Source organism: Onychostoma macrolepis, chromosome 25, assembly GCF_012432095.1.
Source record: "Onychostoma macrolepis isolate SWU-2019 chromosome 25, ASM1243209v1, whole genome shotgun sequence".
Taxonomy (NCBI): Eukaryota; Metazoa; Chordata; class Actinopteri; order Cypriniformes; family Cyprinidae; genus Onychostoma; species Onychostoma macrolepis.
In genome coordinates this window covers 22,324,692-22,342,164 of record NC_081179.1, presented here as the reverse complement: position 1 = coordinate 22,342,164, position 17,473 = coordinate 22,324,692, and the positions used below count along the sequence as shown (strand labels likewise).

The 17,473-nt window shown below is 37.0% G+C and overlaps 1 protein-coding gene across 10 annotated transcripts in view; it reads right to left on the bottom strand.

Annotated features, from left to right (window-relative positions):
• The window catches only part of cpne8 (copine VIII), a 51,980-nt gene that overhangs the window by 30,158 nt on the left and 4,349 nt on the right, over window positions 1-17,473 (bottom strand). For 7 of the 10 annotated variants that reach the window (XR_009269333.1, XR_009269334.1, XR_009269335.1 and 4 more), the window contains exons 2-6: window positions 15,617-15,657; window positions 9,071-9,117; window positions 8,867-8,970; window positions 3,745-3,784; window positions 2,342-2,418 (exon numbers count right to left, since the gene is read on the bottom strand). The exons of 1 other annotated variant lie outside the window; for it this stretch is intronic. Coding sequence is in view for 4 of the 9 variants with exons in the window: in XM_058767124.1 (XP_058623107.1) it covers window positions 2,342-2,418; window positions 3,745-3,784; window positions 8,867-8,970; window positions 9,071-9,117; window positions 15,617-15,657 (309 nt within the window). In the remaining 5 variants the exon portion in view is untranslated. Of the gene's footprint in view, window positions 1-2,341; window positions 2,419-3,744; window positions 3,785-8,866; window positions 8,971-9,070; window positions 9,118-15,616; window positions 15,658-17,473 lie in introns of those variants that run through there. 2 more of the 10 variants (XM_058767125.1, XM_058767126.1) reach the window with 2 other exon arrangements.

The window sequence follows — 17,473 nt, the reverse complement described above, 5'->3', positions numbered from 1 at the left end:
ATGGAAAGCACTTTCGAATTTAATTAATCTGAGGTTCTCTCGAGAGATGTTTTGCCACATTTCTGTAATTAAGGATCATTACTGCGTAGTAGCTTATGGGTGTTTCTTTTTGCAATCCGTGATCGCGTACAGTTGCTAATGTGTGCAATCGCTTTCTTATGTGCACTGTTTTATCGAAATCGATCAAGTTCAGCACAGCCCGCGAATGCCCCCCCCTTGCGCTGTTTTATCGGTTTCACTTTCGCTTTCGAAATCAATCACGTTCGGCCCGCGAATGCCCCACCTTGGAGCCGGCCCTGATTCAGCATGGTGGGCCGCATTTGGATTCGTGGCCATGAGTTGATAACCACTGATGTAGACTAATGTCAGTTTTTATATTAATCATATTTACTTAACGCATGAAATAAACATGAATGAGCATCAGAAGGTGTTTTATTCCAACTGCGTCAACACACAATTTTTAATTTAAGTCCAGCTAAATTAATCTACTCTCCTGTCCGATTTGTTTGTCAGACAAAATGGCGGATTCGGTGTTATGATTGGTCAGATCGCCTGTCAATCAAGCACCCCTGCGAAGGGTCATTAAAGAGATAGTACATCCATAAACTAAAAGGTTTGTCATCATTGTTGTTCCAAATCTATAAGATGTTGGTTAATCTTCAAAACACAAATGAGCTTCTGCACATTTGAAGCGCTCTTCATGGTTTGTGAATAAAAGGCTAAATTAAATCTGTTCATCATGTAAAGTGATTGTGTTTATTCAGAAGTCTTTAAGGATTACTTTTACCATGTCTTTTACTCGATAAATAGAAATCCCTCAGGAATCATTAAAAATATCTTCACTTGTGTTGCAAAGATGGATTTGGAATGATATGAGGCTGAGTAAATGAGTAAATGATTCAATTTTGGGGTGAGCTAACCCTTTAACTGCTTGGAATGGACACAGAGATGTGCCACTGTAAATGTGGCTGTCAGAAATGGACACATGCTATAAAATGAAATTAATTCATATGAATTTCCATGAGCGATTCAGTGTAGCACTTACACTGTAAATGCGTCTAAATGTATTTCTGTCATCACAACTCACGGAGGGATTGGCATGGTAATGTACATGAGTGTTAATGTATTTGGTCTTGGCGTAATAGATCTGCTACGCTGCTGCTGAAATACATCCACAACATGCTGCTGTGAGCATGTAAGAAATACTGCTGCTGCAAATATAACATACATGAAATAACCCCCATATAGCATACATGAATCACCTCGTAGCAGATCTATACAGGTGGAGCTGGGGAAGGTGGAGGGTTTCTGAAGCATGCTACAAACTGCTACAGCAAGCACTAGTCATATATTTGAATGTTGAGCAGCGAGCTCATTTGCAACCGATACAGGAGAGAACCAATCAGCTGTGCCATGTGATAATGATGTCATTAGGTCAGATTGAGTTAGACCTATCAGACTGTGCCATCTAGAGTTTCATGCCAGAACTCTGTATTTATTTGCTGCAGTACATGACTAAATGAATGTTCAGAGAGGTCTGAGTGAATGAATGAGTGCAGGCAGCTCTGGTTATATAACACTCATCATTCCATATTACCACCCAATGCGTCACCAACAGCACACACACAAACATCCATACACACATCATATACCGGGAAATATGTATATACTGTATAATACATAAATGTCTTGTGATGTGACAAATTACTATAAGTCAAATATTCCATTCAGTCTCTCACTTAACGGCCCATGAAAAAAGCATAATTATAATACAATTTGAAATATGCCGTTTTGATTTTGATACTATTCAGCTATTTCAACACAGTCAGTTCCACTAAAGCTTATTTAATGCTCATTAAACCTGAAATCTCTATTTTCCGGGGGCGTCACACTGTAAGACTGATTAAACGAACATGAAAGTAGTTTCAACTAGAGCTCTCCCTTCTCATAACATACAAGTCTGAATTCCGACTAATTTTTAAGGATCCCCTAAAAGAGATTGCTTAATTGGTTTGCTGCACCACAAATGTTGTCATTTAGAAAAATGAGTTGTACATTTAATAAATTAATTTGATTCTAGAATGGGGCTCTGTTCTAAAAAACATATTTCTCACATAATTAGATTGGCCTTTTTTTTTTTTTTTCAGTTTAGCCAAATGACACAATGCAGTATATATGCAGAAAAATTATTATCAATATGTCCTTCTTTGAGTACAGTAAAATTGAACTCAACTGCCCATATAAACAAAGATAAATCCAAAATGAAAACATTAGGTGAGAATTGAAATCATATTTCAACACAGTGTTTCAGAGAAGAATGACGCTCAAACGCAGCACTTACACAAGCGATCTTTCCATACGACTACCCTGAGAGCCCACCAACTCTCCGAGAGTACAGTACATCTGGCCGAGGAAATCCTGTAAACACACACAGACAGCAGGAATGGAAGCATTATTCACATTTTATGATTTTGAGGCATTTGAGTTCAAGATAAGTTGCTTGTTATCTCAGTATACATTCAAGTCAACATGAAATCAAAATGGGTACCTATTTATCATGAAATATATAGTATGTTAGTGGTTAATATTATATTTATAATATTAGAAATGCTTAGTTACATTAGCAGAAAAGTTGTTTTGGTGCAGAATTTTGAAGAAACACACTTCTTGTTTGTAATAATGTACATAAATTATTAATTCACAATACGATCAGGAATATGTATTAAATTCCAACAGATAAAATCAAGTCACAATCAAGCTCTGCTCAGAAATATGTCACATTATGGAAGTTAAACAGGTTGTGAATGTTTCCTGGCTTTGAAATAATATTTGTTCTCCAATGGGAACGTTTTGCTTGTTCAAATGAACACTTAAACGCACATTTCATTTTCAATGTAAAGTTCATGTTTGATGTTTATGTTCAATCTTCCATGTCAATACATTTTTTAGATGTCAGCCTTTAAGATGTCATGTAGACCATGCAAATCTGTAATAATTAATGAATTTGTGGTGCATATTTAGATTTTTTTTTTTTTTTTCAATTCTAAAATTATGCATTTTGGTTAATAACATTCTGTGGTGGACATCAAGCATGCTCCGCACACTGTCTTAAACAAACAAACACATAAATAAATACATTTTTATTTTTATTGTATATATTGAAATGGTTTGCTTTACTTCATATTAGATTTTCAAGAGCCTGTGATAATTTGATTCTAGAATGCATTTTAAAAGTGAATGTTGGAAGGTGTACAAAAAAACTGTTAACTGTTTTAATATGACTTATGTGGGGAAATAAAGAAAAAAAAAATGAAATCTGAATAAAAAATGAAATGAAATTGCCTGAAAAACATGGATGAGAACAAGACCTTATTTTAGATCAGATCTTGATAGGCTGTGTGAGGGCAAAATGTGTGGCAAAAAGGTTTTGCAGATGGAAAGGCAGGACTGAAAAACGCAGACATTCTCCTGAGAGCGTTGATCAGAATGACTGTGTCCAGCATCTCTGAACATCAATGCCACAGGTGCATTCTGAGATATAGAGTGACCCATGGTTCTGACCCCACAAAATGCTAGGATAAATCATGATAAAACCCTCAGTGATGAGGGTCAAACAAGGTGTCTGTAGGGCCACAAACACACAAGTAAAACTTGTGACTAAGAAGTCTTCTAATTCTACCCCCCCCCCCCACACACACACACACACAGTGTCCATCACCTTTACATTTACAGGAAAACACTTACATGTTTGGACAGGTTTTCACTCTTTGAGTCGAGGTCATACCTAGAAATAAAAGGAAAATTCTGTGAATGACACTGAGTGAAATGCTTGTAGAAATGATGTGTAATTTCTGTGGCTCAAAATAAAGTGCTGCAGGAATGAGTCCTTAAATCTGGAAACATGTTAGTATTTTTGCACTTCCAGTTTCATTATTTTTTGAATGGGTTTTTGGTTAAATGCCTGAAATAAGGTCTGAAATAAGCTCAAGATATTTTCAAGTTTTTTTTTTTTAAATATATATAATATAATATAATATCTTAATTTTCTAAGGCATAATAATAACCCACTCATGTTAAAGCCTTTACTTGTCTTGAAAAAGGCAGTTGCTAGCAAACGGCTAAATGGGACTATAGAGGCCATCATCACACCAAACAGAAAAACTCATCAAATTACTAGCCTGTTTACACTTCTCAGTTATATTTATACTCACACTCTAACAAATTATTCTAACTCATATTTTCCAACTTGAACATTTCGAATAAGGATTAAGAGTTGGCACAAACTTAGTGATTATGATGACCAAAATTCTTTCTAATAGACTAAAAATATTATGTTGGCATTACTGGAATTGCATTAGCATGGTTCATATAGTGACCACCATCTATTCGTAGCAGCCAGTGGCGGTTTTAGGCATGGGCGAACGGGGCATTTTTTCATGACACGTGGGGGGCGGCACAAGCACTTGAAAAAAAATAAATCATCTGCGCCGCTAAGCGGTTTTCTATTATCTATCATATTATCTATCATATAACTGTGCGGGGAATTGGCGCCCCTGCTTGTTGAGAAGGTACCGAGCACAGAAGCTGTGTGAGAAGTGGAAAGGGGAGGGGGGTGCGGCCGCGGGGGACAGTTCACCTCTCCCAAATTAGTGGGACAAGTGGGCTAAAGTCAGTCACACCCAGGGGCGCGGGAAGTGGGGGTGCTGAGGGTGCTGTAGCACCCCCTTTTTTTTTTTTTTTTGTGGGCAACTGTTTAATTGTTGGGAATATAAAAAAAAAAAAATCGGAGTGTCTATTTAAGTGCAAATAGCTATGTTGCTGGCAGAGGCTATTTACATTAACTCCACCCACAAATGTATGATTGGGATAGTCAAATATGCAAAAGACGGTTACTAGTTGTCAGATTCAGTGGTGCAGATGGTAAAGTTTGCAATACACTTCTTTTGACACGATCGACCAGGGTTCGAATCTGCCTTTTGGCGAACTTTTTTTCTCGCTTTTTAAATTTCAAATCACATCAGAAAAGCATTTATTTTTTAATAAAAATGAAGGAAATAATCAAAGAGTTGAACATAAAGTATCGGGTAGGGTTAGGGTAGGTGTAGAGAGGGCTTTTGTCCCAATAAGGTGGCATCCATTTAATAATTAGAAATAAAATTAAAAAATTACACTCAATAAGTTATTGCATACTATTTTATACTGTATTACAATGCAGAAGTGCAGATAATTACCACTATTTTTGCAATAAGTAATGTTTTTCTCTAATAATGTTTTTCGCCATGTTTTTATTTTATTTTAACATAGAATAAATAGAATCTAAAGCTATCTGCACTGTGTAAATAACATATCACTAAAGAATACTGCTATTTTCACTTTGTGGTTTAGTCTTGACTTCTGGTCGTGAGTGACAGTGTTGGGGGATGGGAAATCTGTTGATTGTCGAGTGCCAAATAAACACAGTGTTTATTATGTATATAGAGTATATTCTGATAACTTATACTGTTTTGTGCAGAATTGTGTTTTTCATGTTGAAGGATTTGTGCAATTGAGAAATATAAGCTTGTCTTACAGTTATATTGTTATAGTAAAACTGTTTGTGCAAAATTTTTTAGCCAAAAAACCTACTATTTTTTTTCTTGGATGGGGGGGGGCGCTCAGAGGGGGTCTCGCCCGGGGAGTAATTCAATGTAGAACCGCCACTGGTAGCAGCGAATGAAGAGGTATCATATCGATCACAAGTGCAGTATGGAGTACCACAAGGTTCAGTATTAGGACCATTGCTTTTCACCCTGTACATGTTACCCTTGGGAGATATCATCAGGAAACATGGAGTTAGTGTTTACTGTTACACACTCTCATGGCAATCTGTAACTATTTTACATGTTGGCATATTGTCATAACTGTTTTACATTTCCATAAAATCTCGTCATACATTTTCATACAATCCACTTACACCCTACTGAGGGTTAGTTTCAGGGATGGTGTTAGGGTGGACCTTTATGCTCTTTTTCTTAAAATTGTGCATTTTTGTATAGGTGAATATTGTATTTTGAATAGGTGTATTCAAGTCATTACATGTAGAAAGTGTTTCATGTATGTTTGAATAACTATATAGGACAAACGAATGACATAATTCACCAGTTAGCAAGCACCGGTAATGACTGTTTCCCAGACAGTCCCACTGTATTCAATTGTTATAGCTGGCTTTGTGAAATAGGACAGAAGAAAGTATTTCACCACTTTAAAAAAATGCAGGCACACTTTACCTTTAAGTCATGTTATTACTTCTTGTTTTCTGTGCAGCTTTCACTCTAGGAGCTAAAATATGTCAGTGATTCTGTTTTCTTGTGACATTCTGAATGAACACGAGCCTGTTGTTCACCGGCAGCTTAAATGAAACCTCAGTGGGTGGCAACAACCTACATGTTTGAGGAAAAATCTGTCATGTTGGGATACATGTTATTTTCCTCTCAGCATGAATCTACACTCTTGGCTGTCTCTCTCTTTGTCTGTGTGTCTATTTCTTCCTCCTGCTGTGCAAAATGAGCAGCGTCAGCACATGTGCAGATATTTCCAGCCACCGCAGGGGAGACCGCTAAGATCAAGACACGCTTTTACCTGACCGAACATTCATGTTCAAATCTCCTCGGCAATAAGAGCATGTCAGTATACTACATGTTTTACTTTGGTTGTGCTGCAGTGTTGTATGTGTGTAACTCTAAGCCAATAATCTACCACTAAACACAATCTGAGGGGTTTGGTTTTGGCTTGTGCTGGCTCTTGCCATGGATTATTTATGTTCAGTACATTGAAAAATTTGTGTGTCACCAACAAATTTATAAATTGTGGTTACATACTGTATGTGTCAATTATTATTAAATGATGTCATTGTAGGTAGGTTACTGTATGTGGTTGCTACGGTATTCTGAGGGGGTTGGTGTTTTGCAGCGGTGTTGCTGGTAACATTTAGGTTCTAAAAACATTGTGGGAACATTGATTTTAAATGTTTCTAAACAGTTGAAATGCCCAGTTTTCTTGTTGTGTTTAGAATGTTATTTAAAGGTTAAAAAAAAAACATTTTTGGGATGTTCAAGTACAAATAACAAATAAAAACGTTCCAAGAATTGTGTTCTAAGAACGTCTAAGAACAACACTGGACGGTTGTTAGATTGTTCTGGGTTGTTGCTAAACAGTTGCTAGATGGCTGCTAGTATGCTGCAGGTCGTGAGCTGTAGTTCCAACCACACAAGTTTGCGTTACTGTTCGCGAATGTTTGTTGGAGCTACCATCAGCACTTGCGATCAGAGTTGGCACACAATGCTTTGGGAAACGGACTTCACGTTGGTCGTTAGGGTGTTCTGGGTGGTTGCTAGGATGTCGCAAAGGTGTTCTAGATGGTTGCTATTGTGTTCTGTGTAGCGGCTGTTTGCTTATACCACCCAGGTCTTCATAATATGGTTTGACTTGATCTGAAAAATTTCTAATCGAAATCTCCATGGTTACTAAACAGATGATTCTAAAGTTAGAATTTATATACAGCTCCAGATCTCACAAAAAGAGACACAAAAGAGCAATCTGGGTAAGAAGGGACCAGGTGTAAAACTGACAGGTGTACACACACACACTCATAAATGGATGTGACATATCCATCAAAATGTCATATCCTGAATACGATAATATCAGGACAGGGAGATGATGACATGAGCGACCAACACACACACATACACACGTCACTGATGTTCTATTCAGCCCGTGTTAATAAACACTCATGCGTAATGTGCATCATGTGCCTCTAGATGATTTGTAGTGGTATGTATGGAGCGGGCCGCTCTAGTGGAGGATCGGCAGTGTGTGTTTGACCGTGTGCGTGTGTGTGTGTGATGTAGGTGAATAATGCATAAATGTAATTTCTGGGATACTGCTGTATAAAATGTGCTTCACTGAGCGGAAGCAAGCCAAAACCCTGCAGGCTGTGTGTGTGTGTGTGAGACAGAGTATGTGTGAAATCATACAAAACTGCATTAAAAGGTCTCCCATGTTCCTTGGGAAAACAGCACTTCTGTATGTGTTGTCTCTGTATGTCAAATTGTTTACAGTCAACACAGAGATCGTTAAATATGAAAATCTGTGTTCTCATGTTTTCAATTATTGACACACGAGTGAATGATGTGATACTCAGATTTTTGTCTCTGAAGCGTTTTTTTTTTCTTTTTTCAAAACAAACAAACAAAAAGACAATGAACTAATACACCTCTGCTATGATGGACACATTTGCAATTGCTGATTTAAAATAAATTTTGATCATTTTTGTGGGGTGTAGATGTGTAGAGTTGTTTAAGTGTCATGTGATTTTATTAATTCTTAAAAAGAAAGATGACGTAAAAATACTATTATTATTATTATTATTATTTGAAAAAGTTTAAAAATAAAAGTCAGCATTGTCTAACCAACATTCAGAAGATGATTGGCCTGTGGTCCTGTGTCATTTTTATTTTTTATGGCAAGATGAGATGCAAGATTCATTCAGGTTGTTAAATGTTTGTTATTATATTTAGAAAAAAAACCTTCACCTTTTACATTGAAAAAATAATATGTGTACATTGACATGTATTCAACACTGTAAAAATGATCCAAATACCATTTCAGCCATTCTACTTCAAAATTTCAGGTTCAAATCAATGTTATTTTTTACCATTTCTTTGTAATTATTTGTGAAATTTACTAGACATTTATGAGGGAAAATTGCAAAGCAAATCATACACCTTTTTCAGTAAAGATGTAGGCTATGTTACTGCATTTTAGTTAGACGTTACACCACTTGACATTTAGAGACATTGAATTACTTTTGCATGCTGATTGTACTTACAGGTCAAAGCGCAAATTTTGTCTCTCTTCAAAGAAGTAATCGAGGATGAATTTGTGCACAAAGTCTGGATTCAGCGTGTTATCGATGACTTCTGTCCTGCCAAACTAAACAATAAAGGGCATAAAAGGCACATTACCAGCATGAACAAACACAATATAAATTAAAAATACAGATCTGAAAATACAAATTCAGAAAACACTATACCTCTCTCCACTCTCTGTTTGCCACAGTCTGAGTGTACAGCACACAAACTACACAGACACAAATATAAAAGATGCATGAAAACTGCCTTGAGACATAAAATGCCACCTTGCTGGAAAGAAGAGTGAAAATATAGCAGCCCTGGTTTGTTAATTCAGCAAATTAAGAAATCAAATATGCACAAAAAGCAAAGAAAGATGTGTGGAGCTCTTGAGAATACAATTATTGGCTCATTTGTCTCGCATGCAGTGAGAGGAGTGTGTCATTAACACACACACAGACACGCGCTCAGAAGTCTCGCCAATTCATATCGCAAGCGACGGCAGGCGGCTGAAATAATTCCGTTTCTGAACATCTGTTTGGCTGCCCGGGGGCCTTCCTCTAAACAAGAGCCAATACCTGCCATCAGACCGTGTCTAAAAATATGCCTAATTAAAAAAAGACCATCATCGTCCGCCGAGCGTGCTTAATCTCCACCTTTATATCGGGTTCGGACCCCAGAGCCTCGTAGAGTTTACAGTGTGTGACTTTATGACCACCTGTACTCATATCTGTCCTGGGAGACGAGTGTGTGTGTGTATGTGTGTGAGAGAGAGAGAGATAAATCTGCCTCAGCTGTCTGCATGCACTGAGAAACTCTTCTAGCTTTCATTCTGTCAGCTGGGTGTGTAGACGCATATGGTGACCTGGACACTTTCCAAAAATACACCTACACAATAATATGCAGTCAAATTTGCATACAGTACACGACTACATACTGCCATAGAAAAGCTATTGTTTGTTGTCATAGAAATTAGGAGTGGGGCTCAACCAGTCTAGGACCAAGCAAACTCAGCCACAACGCCATTCGAGAATGCTATTTCACAACAATGCAGAGCGCTGTGAAAAAGTATTTGCCCCCGTTCTGATACTAAATAATTCATACTAAATAGATCTTCAAATGAAATACAACATAAAAAACAAAGGCAAACTGAGTAAACGCTTACAGTTTTATGTCTATATTGAAAAAATAAAAATAAATAGCTTATTGCTCCCCTTAAATAAGCCCATTTCCGCCACTGAATAAAAAATAAAAAAGGTAATTGCGAATTCTGACTTTTTTCTTAGAATTGTGTGATATAAAGACAATTGAGAGCTTAAAAGTCATAACTGCATGATAGAAACCTGAAATTCTGAGAAATAAAGTCGCAATTGCGATATATAAACTCCAATTCTGACTTTTTTCTCAGAATTGTGATATAAACTCACTTTTACTACAACCCGAATTCCTGAAATGTTGGGACATTTTTTAAATTTGAATAAAATGAAAACTAAAAGAATTTCAAATCACATGAGCCAATATTTCATTCACAATAGAACATAAGATAACAACAAATATTTAAACAGAAATTTTACAGTTTTATGCACAAAATGAGCTCATTTCAAATTTGATGCCTGCTACAGGTCTCAAAATAGTTGAGACGGGGGCATGTTTACCATTGTGTAGTATCTCCTCTTATTTTCAAAACAGTTTGAAGATGTCTGGGCATCGAGGTTATGAGTTTCTGGAGGTTTGGTGTTGGAATTTGGTCCCATTCTTGCCTCATAATAGGTTTCCAGCTGCTGAAGAGTCTGTGGTCGTCTATGATGTATTTTTCATTTAATGATGCACCAAATGTTCTCTATAGGTGAAAGATCTGGACTTCAGGCACTCTTCTACTACAAAGCCATGCTGTTGTAATAGCTGAAGTATGTGGTTTTGCATTGTCCTGCTGAAATACAGCCTTGCCTGAAATAGACGTTGTCTGGAGGGGAGCATATGTTGCTCTAAAATCTTTATATACCTTTCAGCATTCATAGTGACTTCCAAAAAATGCAAGCTGCCCATACCGTATGCACTTATGCACCCCATACCATCAGAGATGCTGGCTTTTGAACTGAACGCTGATAACACGCTGGAAGGTCTCCATCCTCTTTAGCACCGGAGGACACAGCGTCCGTGATTTCCAACAAGAATGTCAAATTTGGACTCGTCTGACCATAGAACACTTTTCCACTTTGAAACACTTTAGCTTTAGTTGTCATCTGCAGATGGCACGACGGATTGTGTTTACTGACAGTGGTTTCTGGAAGTATTCCTGGGTCAATTTAGTAATGTCAATGACAGAATCATGCCGATGAGTGATGCACTGCCGTCTGAGGGCCCGAAGTTCTTAGGCCTTGACCCTTAAGCACAGAGATTTCTCCAGTTTCTCTGAATCTTTTGATGATGTTATGCACTGTAGATGATGAGATTTGCAAAGCCTTTGCAATTTGACGTTGAGGAACGTTGTTTTTAAAGTATTCCAATCTTTTTACGCACTCTTTCACAGATTGGAGAGGCTCTGCCCATCTTCTGAGAGACTCTGCCTCTCTAAGACATCGCTTTTATAGCTAATCATGTTACAGACCTGATGTCAATTAACGTAATTAGTTGCTAAATGTTCTCCCAGCTGAATCTTTTCAAAATGTCTTGCTTTTTCAGCCCTTTGTTGCCCCCATGCCAACTTTTTTGAGACCTGTAGTAGGCATCAAATTTGAAATGAGCTCATTTAGTGGATAAAAAACATTTGCTATGTTCTCTATGTTCTATTGTGAATAAAATATTGGCTCATGTGATTTGAAAGACTTTTAGTTTTCATTTTATTCAAATTAAAAAAAACATCCCAACATTTCCGGAATTCGGGTTGTAGTTACAAAGTCATAATTGTAAGAATAGGATAGGATATGGTTTGTATGTGATTTTCTTGAGAGAATGTGTACATCTGAAATGCTAATTTGTGCAGCGATATAAAAGGCTATAAATAGCATATTTTAACAAGTAAACGACCAAATTCCACATGTGATCACAAAATGAAGTTATTACAAACACTCGATGGTGGTTTGAAGTGAGTTCTGAGTAAAAGTGTACTATTAATCTCATAAATTGTCATGATTAACGTGATTAAATTTTGTAATCGATTGACAGCACTAATATATATATATATATATATATATATACATACATTTTTAGCATAATTCAGTTTTGGCATAATTCAGATGAGTCGTCTGGGTTTTCCATTGTTGCCATTTTTTGCTGGTAGCTTTCGGATAGTGGAGTCATGAACAGTGATTGGTATGGATCCATCAGCGTTGTCCTTGGGTCTTGTGTGACATCCTGGATGAGTTGGCGCTGTGCTCTTGGAGGAATTTTGGGAAGGTTCACTTCTGTTCAGAGTTTTTTAATTTATTTATTTATTTAAATTTGGAGATAATGGCTCTAACCATGGATCATTGGAGTCCAAGAATTTCTTTTAGTTTTGGTATAGTGTGTTATTGGGTGAGACCTTTTAACCAGCTTCATGCTGTTGAAAAAGTTCTATTTAAGCACTGATTTCATTGAACAGGTCTGCCAGTAATCAGGCCTGGTCTATTTCATCTGAACCCCATTATTAATACAGTTCCATAAATTTGGGAAGTAACTACAGGGTCAAAAACATTTGCACATAGGCCTATATATTACTGTAGATAACTTAAAAACCACTTATTGGTAGTGTACATTAAGTCAAAATTTCATTGTTCGTTTTAATTTGACAGGTTTGTACAGAATGAAGAACATGTTCAGAGTTGTTGTAGATTTTTCAAGAAACAATGATTTTCAATGAATGAATGATTTCACACAAACACAAACAATCCCTAGCCCTTCATAAGATTCCAGGGCCTTCATCATCAATTTCATCCTCATCATCATGAGCAGTGCTGCAGGAGAGTCTTCTTATATGGAGCGGCACATGTGCTGAGTCTGAGCTGTGCTGACGTGATGGGGCCAGTCACGCAGTGCTACAACTCCTCCCTACATTCACCGGCCAAAAGACGCTGGAATCAGGGACTCCAGACGGCTAAATATAGACTCATCGCTCACTGCCTGTGTGCCGCGGCCACAGCGCTTGATGTCGTATTATAGGCTCTATATTTGGTGTTTAGGGGAAGAATAATTTCTCGTTGCACCGACATACTAATTAAAGCCTATATGTATCATCTGCATTTCATAATAATAAATAAGTCTCATTTACAGTTCAATTGAGATCTATTTAATATCTCAGTTAACTCTTCAATGGTGTGTAATGTGTATGTAACTACTAAGCATTAATGACAAAAGTAAAGTATACCTTGGTTTCGGAATTCAAAATGCTTGAAAACTTGTCCTGGGGAGTGACACTAAACGGTTAATGCTCTATCGTGTTTGAAAATAACTTACTTTGGGACTCATGCTGTACCAGGTGAGCTACCGAGCAAGTTTACTACAAAAGTAAAGCTGGTTATGTGATGCAAACGTCAAAATATATTAATTTACAACAGCACTATGGTAAAAGTGTTTTGAGGTGATAACATAGTATTGTCCAAGAAACTGTGTGAAAATACATATCCCTGTAATAGTTCCCAGTAATCGTAATTTGTGTGAAAAGGAATACAAGTTTCTGCTCTATTTTTAGTTTCAGCTGTAAAAAAAACAGACTTCAGTCTTTTGTTAAAAGTGACCCATATCCAATATTTGCATTTAGACTACACACATGGCGAAACAGCCCAATTGCTAATCAAAAATAGCCCAATCACATTTTTTTCTGTTGTGTTCCCCTCCATCAGGGGTCCACTCCATCCAAATCACACTCCAGGGGAGGTGGGGGGATCACTTTAACCCACGGCAATAGTGTAAAAACCGCAGACTTGGCAACACTCCCCACCTGAGTTGACATCATTCGCCACTGTTGTTTTTCAATGACGATACGACTTGCATTGATAGGGGAATATGTGCTTTTTTCTTTTGTGGGTCATATCCGAATTGGTGCCTCATGGGATTAGGTCACTTGAACTTCATTCAAAGCATGTCATAATTACCTAGATGACAACACGTGACGTACTCTGAGCTGTCCAAGCCTTTCATACTCGGAGGTAAATGGGGTTCTGAACTCTGGCCCTCGAGGTCAACTTTCCTGCAGAGTTTAGCTCCAATCAAACACACCTGAACAAATCAAGGTCCTCAGTTGGCTAAACTCTACAGTAAAGTGGACCTCGAGGGCCAGGGATGAGAACCCCTGGCTGCGGTCAGGTGGTACAGCATGGTCCAAGTCGTAGCTCTCAGAAAATTCCGAGCTTACAAGTTGTAATTATCGTATCATTGTAATGCAAGCACGTGAATGCTTTGGCGTTGATAGTGTCAGCATGAAGCTTTTGAAAGCTTTCGGAAGTCAGCATGATTATGACATCACAACTATGAGCAAATTACCATAAAAGCACCCACTTTTACATACCGACACTTACTGTTGATGATCGTGAACTACAGCAGTACACAGAGCTTAGCCAATCAGCACAGAGCTCATTTGCATTAGAATTCTTAAAGGCACAGAAACAAAATGTTTGTTTAATTCAAAGGGTGAGAAGAGAGAATAGAAAATGGTAATTAGGAAAAAAAAACTAAATTAAAGGGATAGTTGTCATTAATTACTCTCCGTCATGTCGTTCCAAACTCGTAAGACTTTCGTTCAACTTCAGAAAACAAATTAAGATATTTTTGATGAAATCTGAGAGCTTTCTGATCCTGCATAGACAGCAAGGATCCTAACACGATCAAGGCTCAGAAACGTAGCAAGGACATCGTTAAAATAGTCCATGTGAAATCAATGGTTCAACCTTATTTTACGAAGCTACGAGGATACTTTTTGTGCGCAAAAGAAAACAGAAGATGAAGTGTTAACGGGTTTGGAACAACACGAGGGTGAGTAATTAATGACAGAATTTTCATTTTTGGGTAAACTATCCCTTTAAATCTGATAGTAGTATAAAAAAAACTTACATTATAAGTTGACTTCAGGGGGGGAAATGTAATATTATAAAGGTGTAGAATATGACCCCTTTAAACGAAGGCAGAAACATATATACTTTCCAAACAATACAACTGGCCCAGTTTTAAGAGGAAAATAGAATTTTTTTAACAGAAAAATAATCAAAACAAAATCTTTTAGAGCATATAATGTGTCTCTGTGTGTGCGTGTCAGAAACAGTCAGTGTAATCAGCCATACAGCAGAATGAACAATGCAGGGCCTGCAGTCAAACGCATCTGTATGTTCATTAAAGCTGTGAATGTTAGCCGAACACAACATCTGGATTACACAATGCAATCTCAACCCACGTGAACACACAACACGTGAAGATGCAAACAAGAAATGCAAATGCAAATATTTTACTCTCCTGCATATGAGAGAATATGCACATACAGCAGGGTTTCATGCAAAATCAAGCTTTCTAATAAAACAACATAATAATTAAGGCAGGCAGGTAAGATATTGCACACTAATGACGCTCCCTACGGCGATGGGTGCTCTGCTGATGAGCAGTAACTGCATCATGATTTCAGCCCAGACTGCTCTAAGCAATGTGATTTCAGATGTGCTAGTGTTGTCAGATAAACCGATCTTTGTGCCTACGTCTCAATGCGTGACAGAGTAAACAAATAAGCTTTTATAATGTGATATGGTATAACACCAAAAGCTTACTTGGATCAGATTTTGAGAAGGTGTCTCTGTCCAAGAGGTTTCTGTAGATAAAGAAAGAAATGAAGAAATAGACGTTAATAAAGACACCTTCAAAAAGCTGTCTGAATCAGGAGAGAAATCTGCACAGATCAAGCACCGTTTACAAGCCAAAACAGCGCTAAACAAATATGAGACAAATAAAACAAATAAACTAAATTTAAAGTTTATGGCTTAATGGTGGATTTGTATTTTTACAAACACACAGCTTTTGGTGGGAATATCTCAGTGGTTTTAATTCTACATCTATTAAATGGTGTCAGCCATTCTGAACATTCAGGTAAGGCAGGGTATATTGTCAACTATCCCAAGATGCAATATACATCATTGTGATTCAATGCATCGCAGTGCCGTAATTGATTCGTGATTGAAACTGCACCAAGCGCATGAGAGAGACTAAGTGTCTCACGAGAGAGAGTGAATCTGTGCTATCATTTTCAATCTCTCTTGCAGGGATCACTTTGTACCGTGTCTCACAGAAGCACTGACTGAGAAATTTCGTTTTCACAGATTGGTCTTATTTAGATTTAGTTCTTTATTAATGGAACTGCAGGAAATTATATGAATGAACAAAAATGAATACAATGAATGCAATAAATAAATATAAATAGCAACAGAGTGCCTGAAGAATCAGTGTAACATTGTGAGAAAAAGAAATGTAATATTGCTCTGTCGGTAAATCACTGAAGGAAATCTCCGGCTCACACACACTGAGCTCTTCTGATTGTGCAAAGGGAAGTGGATCATTATATCAATAACAGTAAAACCTTAGTATGCCCCTGCAATGGCAAAAACAAATGACACACTCTAAACTTTCATATACCATATTTCAAAACTTATGAAAACATAATTCTTTAATTATGATTCCACTTGCTGGTATATGGACACAACCAACGTTCTTCATAACATGATTAGGTGAAGTCACCAATTAAAATATATTACATAAGAACATATAGCCTACAGTATATATTCATATATAGGCAAACTGAATACATAACCAGTAACATGTAGCCCTAAATAAGCACATACTTCATAATCTTAACTTAATATATGTAACACATAACACCAACTGAATATATATATATATATATATTATAACAAATAACCCATAAACCCAACTTAATGAACACCCCATAAATATAACTGAATATGCAACACATAACCTGCAAACATTAATTATTAACCCATATGAATGCATAACCAATTAGCCATAGGCCCAGCTGAACATATAATTATGTATTTATATAATAGTAATAATTAGCCCAAATTAATGTATTTTTAATGTAATGTACCCAGAGGCACATTACATTACAATAATATATAACCAATTAGCCACAGGCTCAACTAAATATTTCATACAACCAAACTCACTATACAACCAATAACCAAAGAGACCAACTCAATATAACCCATAATACATAAATTAAAAGTTTAAATAAATACAGTATAACCAATAACACAAAATATATGAATATGTTACCATGCATCCCATAACTCAATATTCCAAACATAAATAAGCAAAAAACAATGACCATAAATCATAACCAATAAAATATAACTCCAATGGATATATGTCACGTGTGTGTTCCTGTTTGCCCTTATTTGGTTTTTCCTGTTTCCTGTCCTCGTTTAGTTTGATTTGATTCCAGGTATGTCCCTTTAGTCCCCTCATTATGTTTATTATAAAAGCCTTGGTTTTCCCCATGTCTCCATGTTCCCCTGTGTTTGTGCTTCATTAAAAGAAGGTTTGATTGTGCTCCTCGACTCCTGCGTTCTCCTTGCTCCAGCGTAGATGTGACAATATATAACCAGCTCTTGATA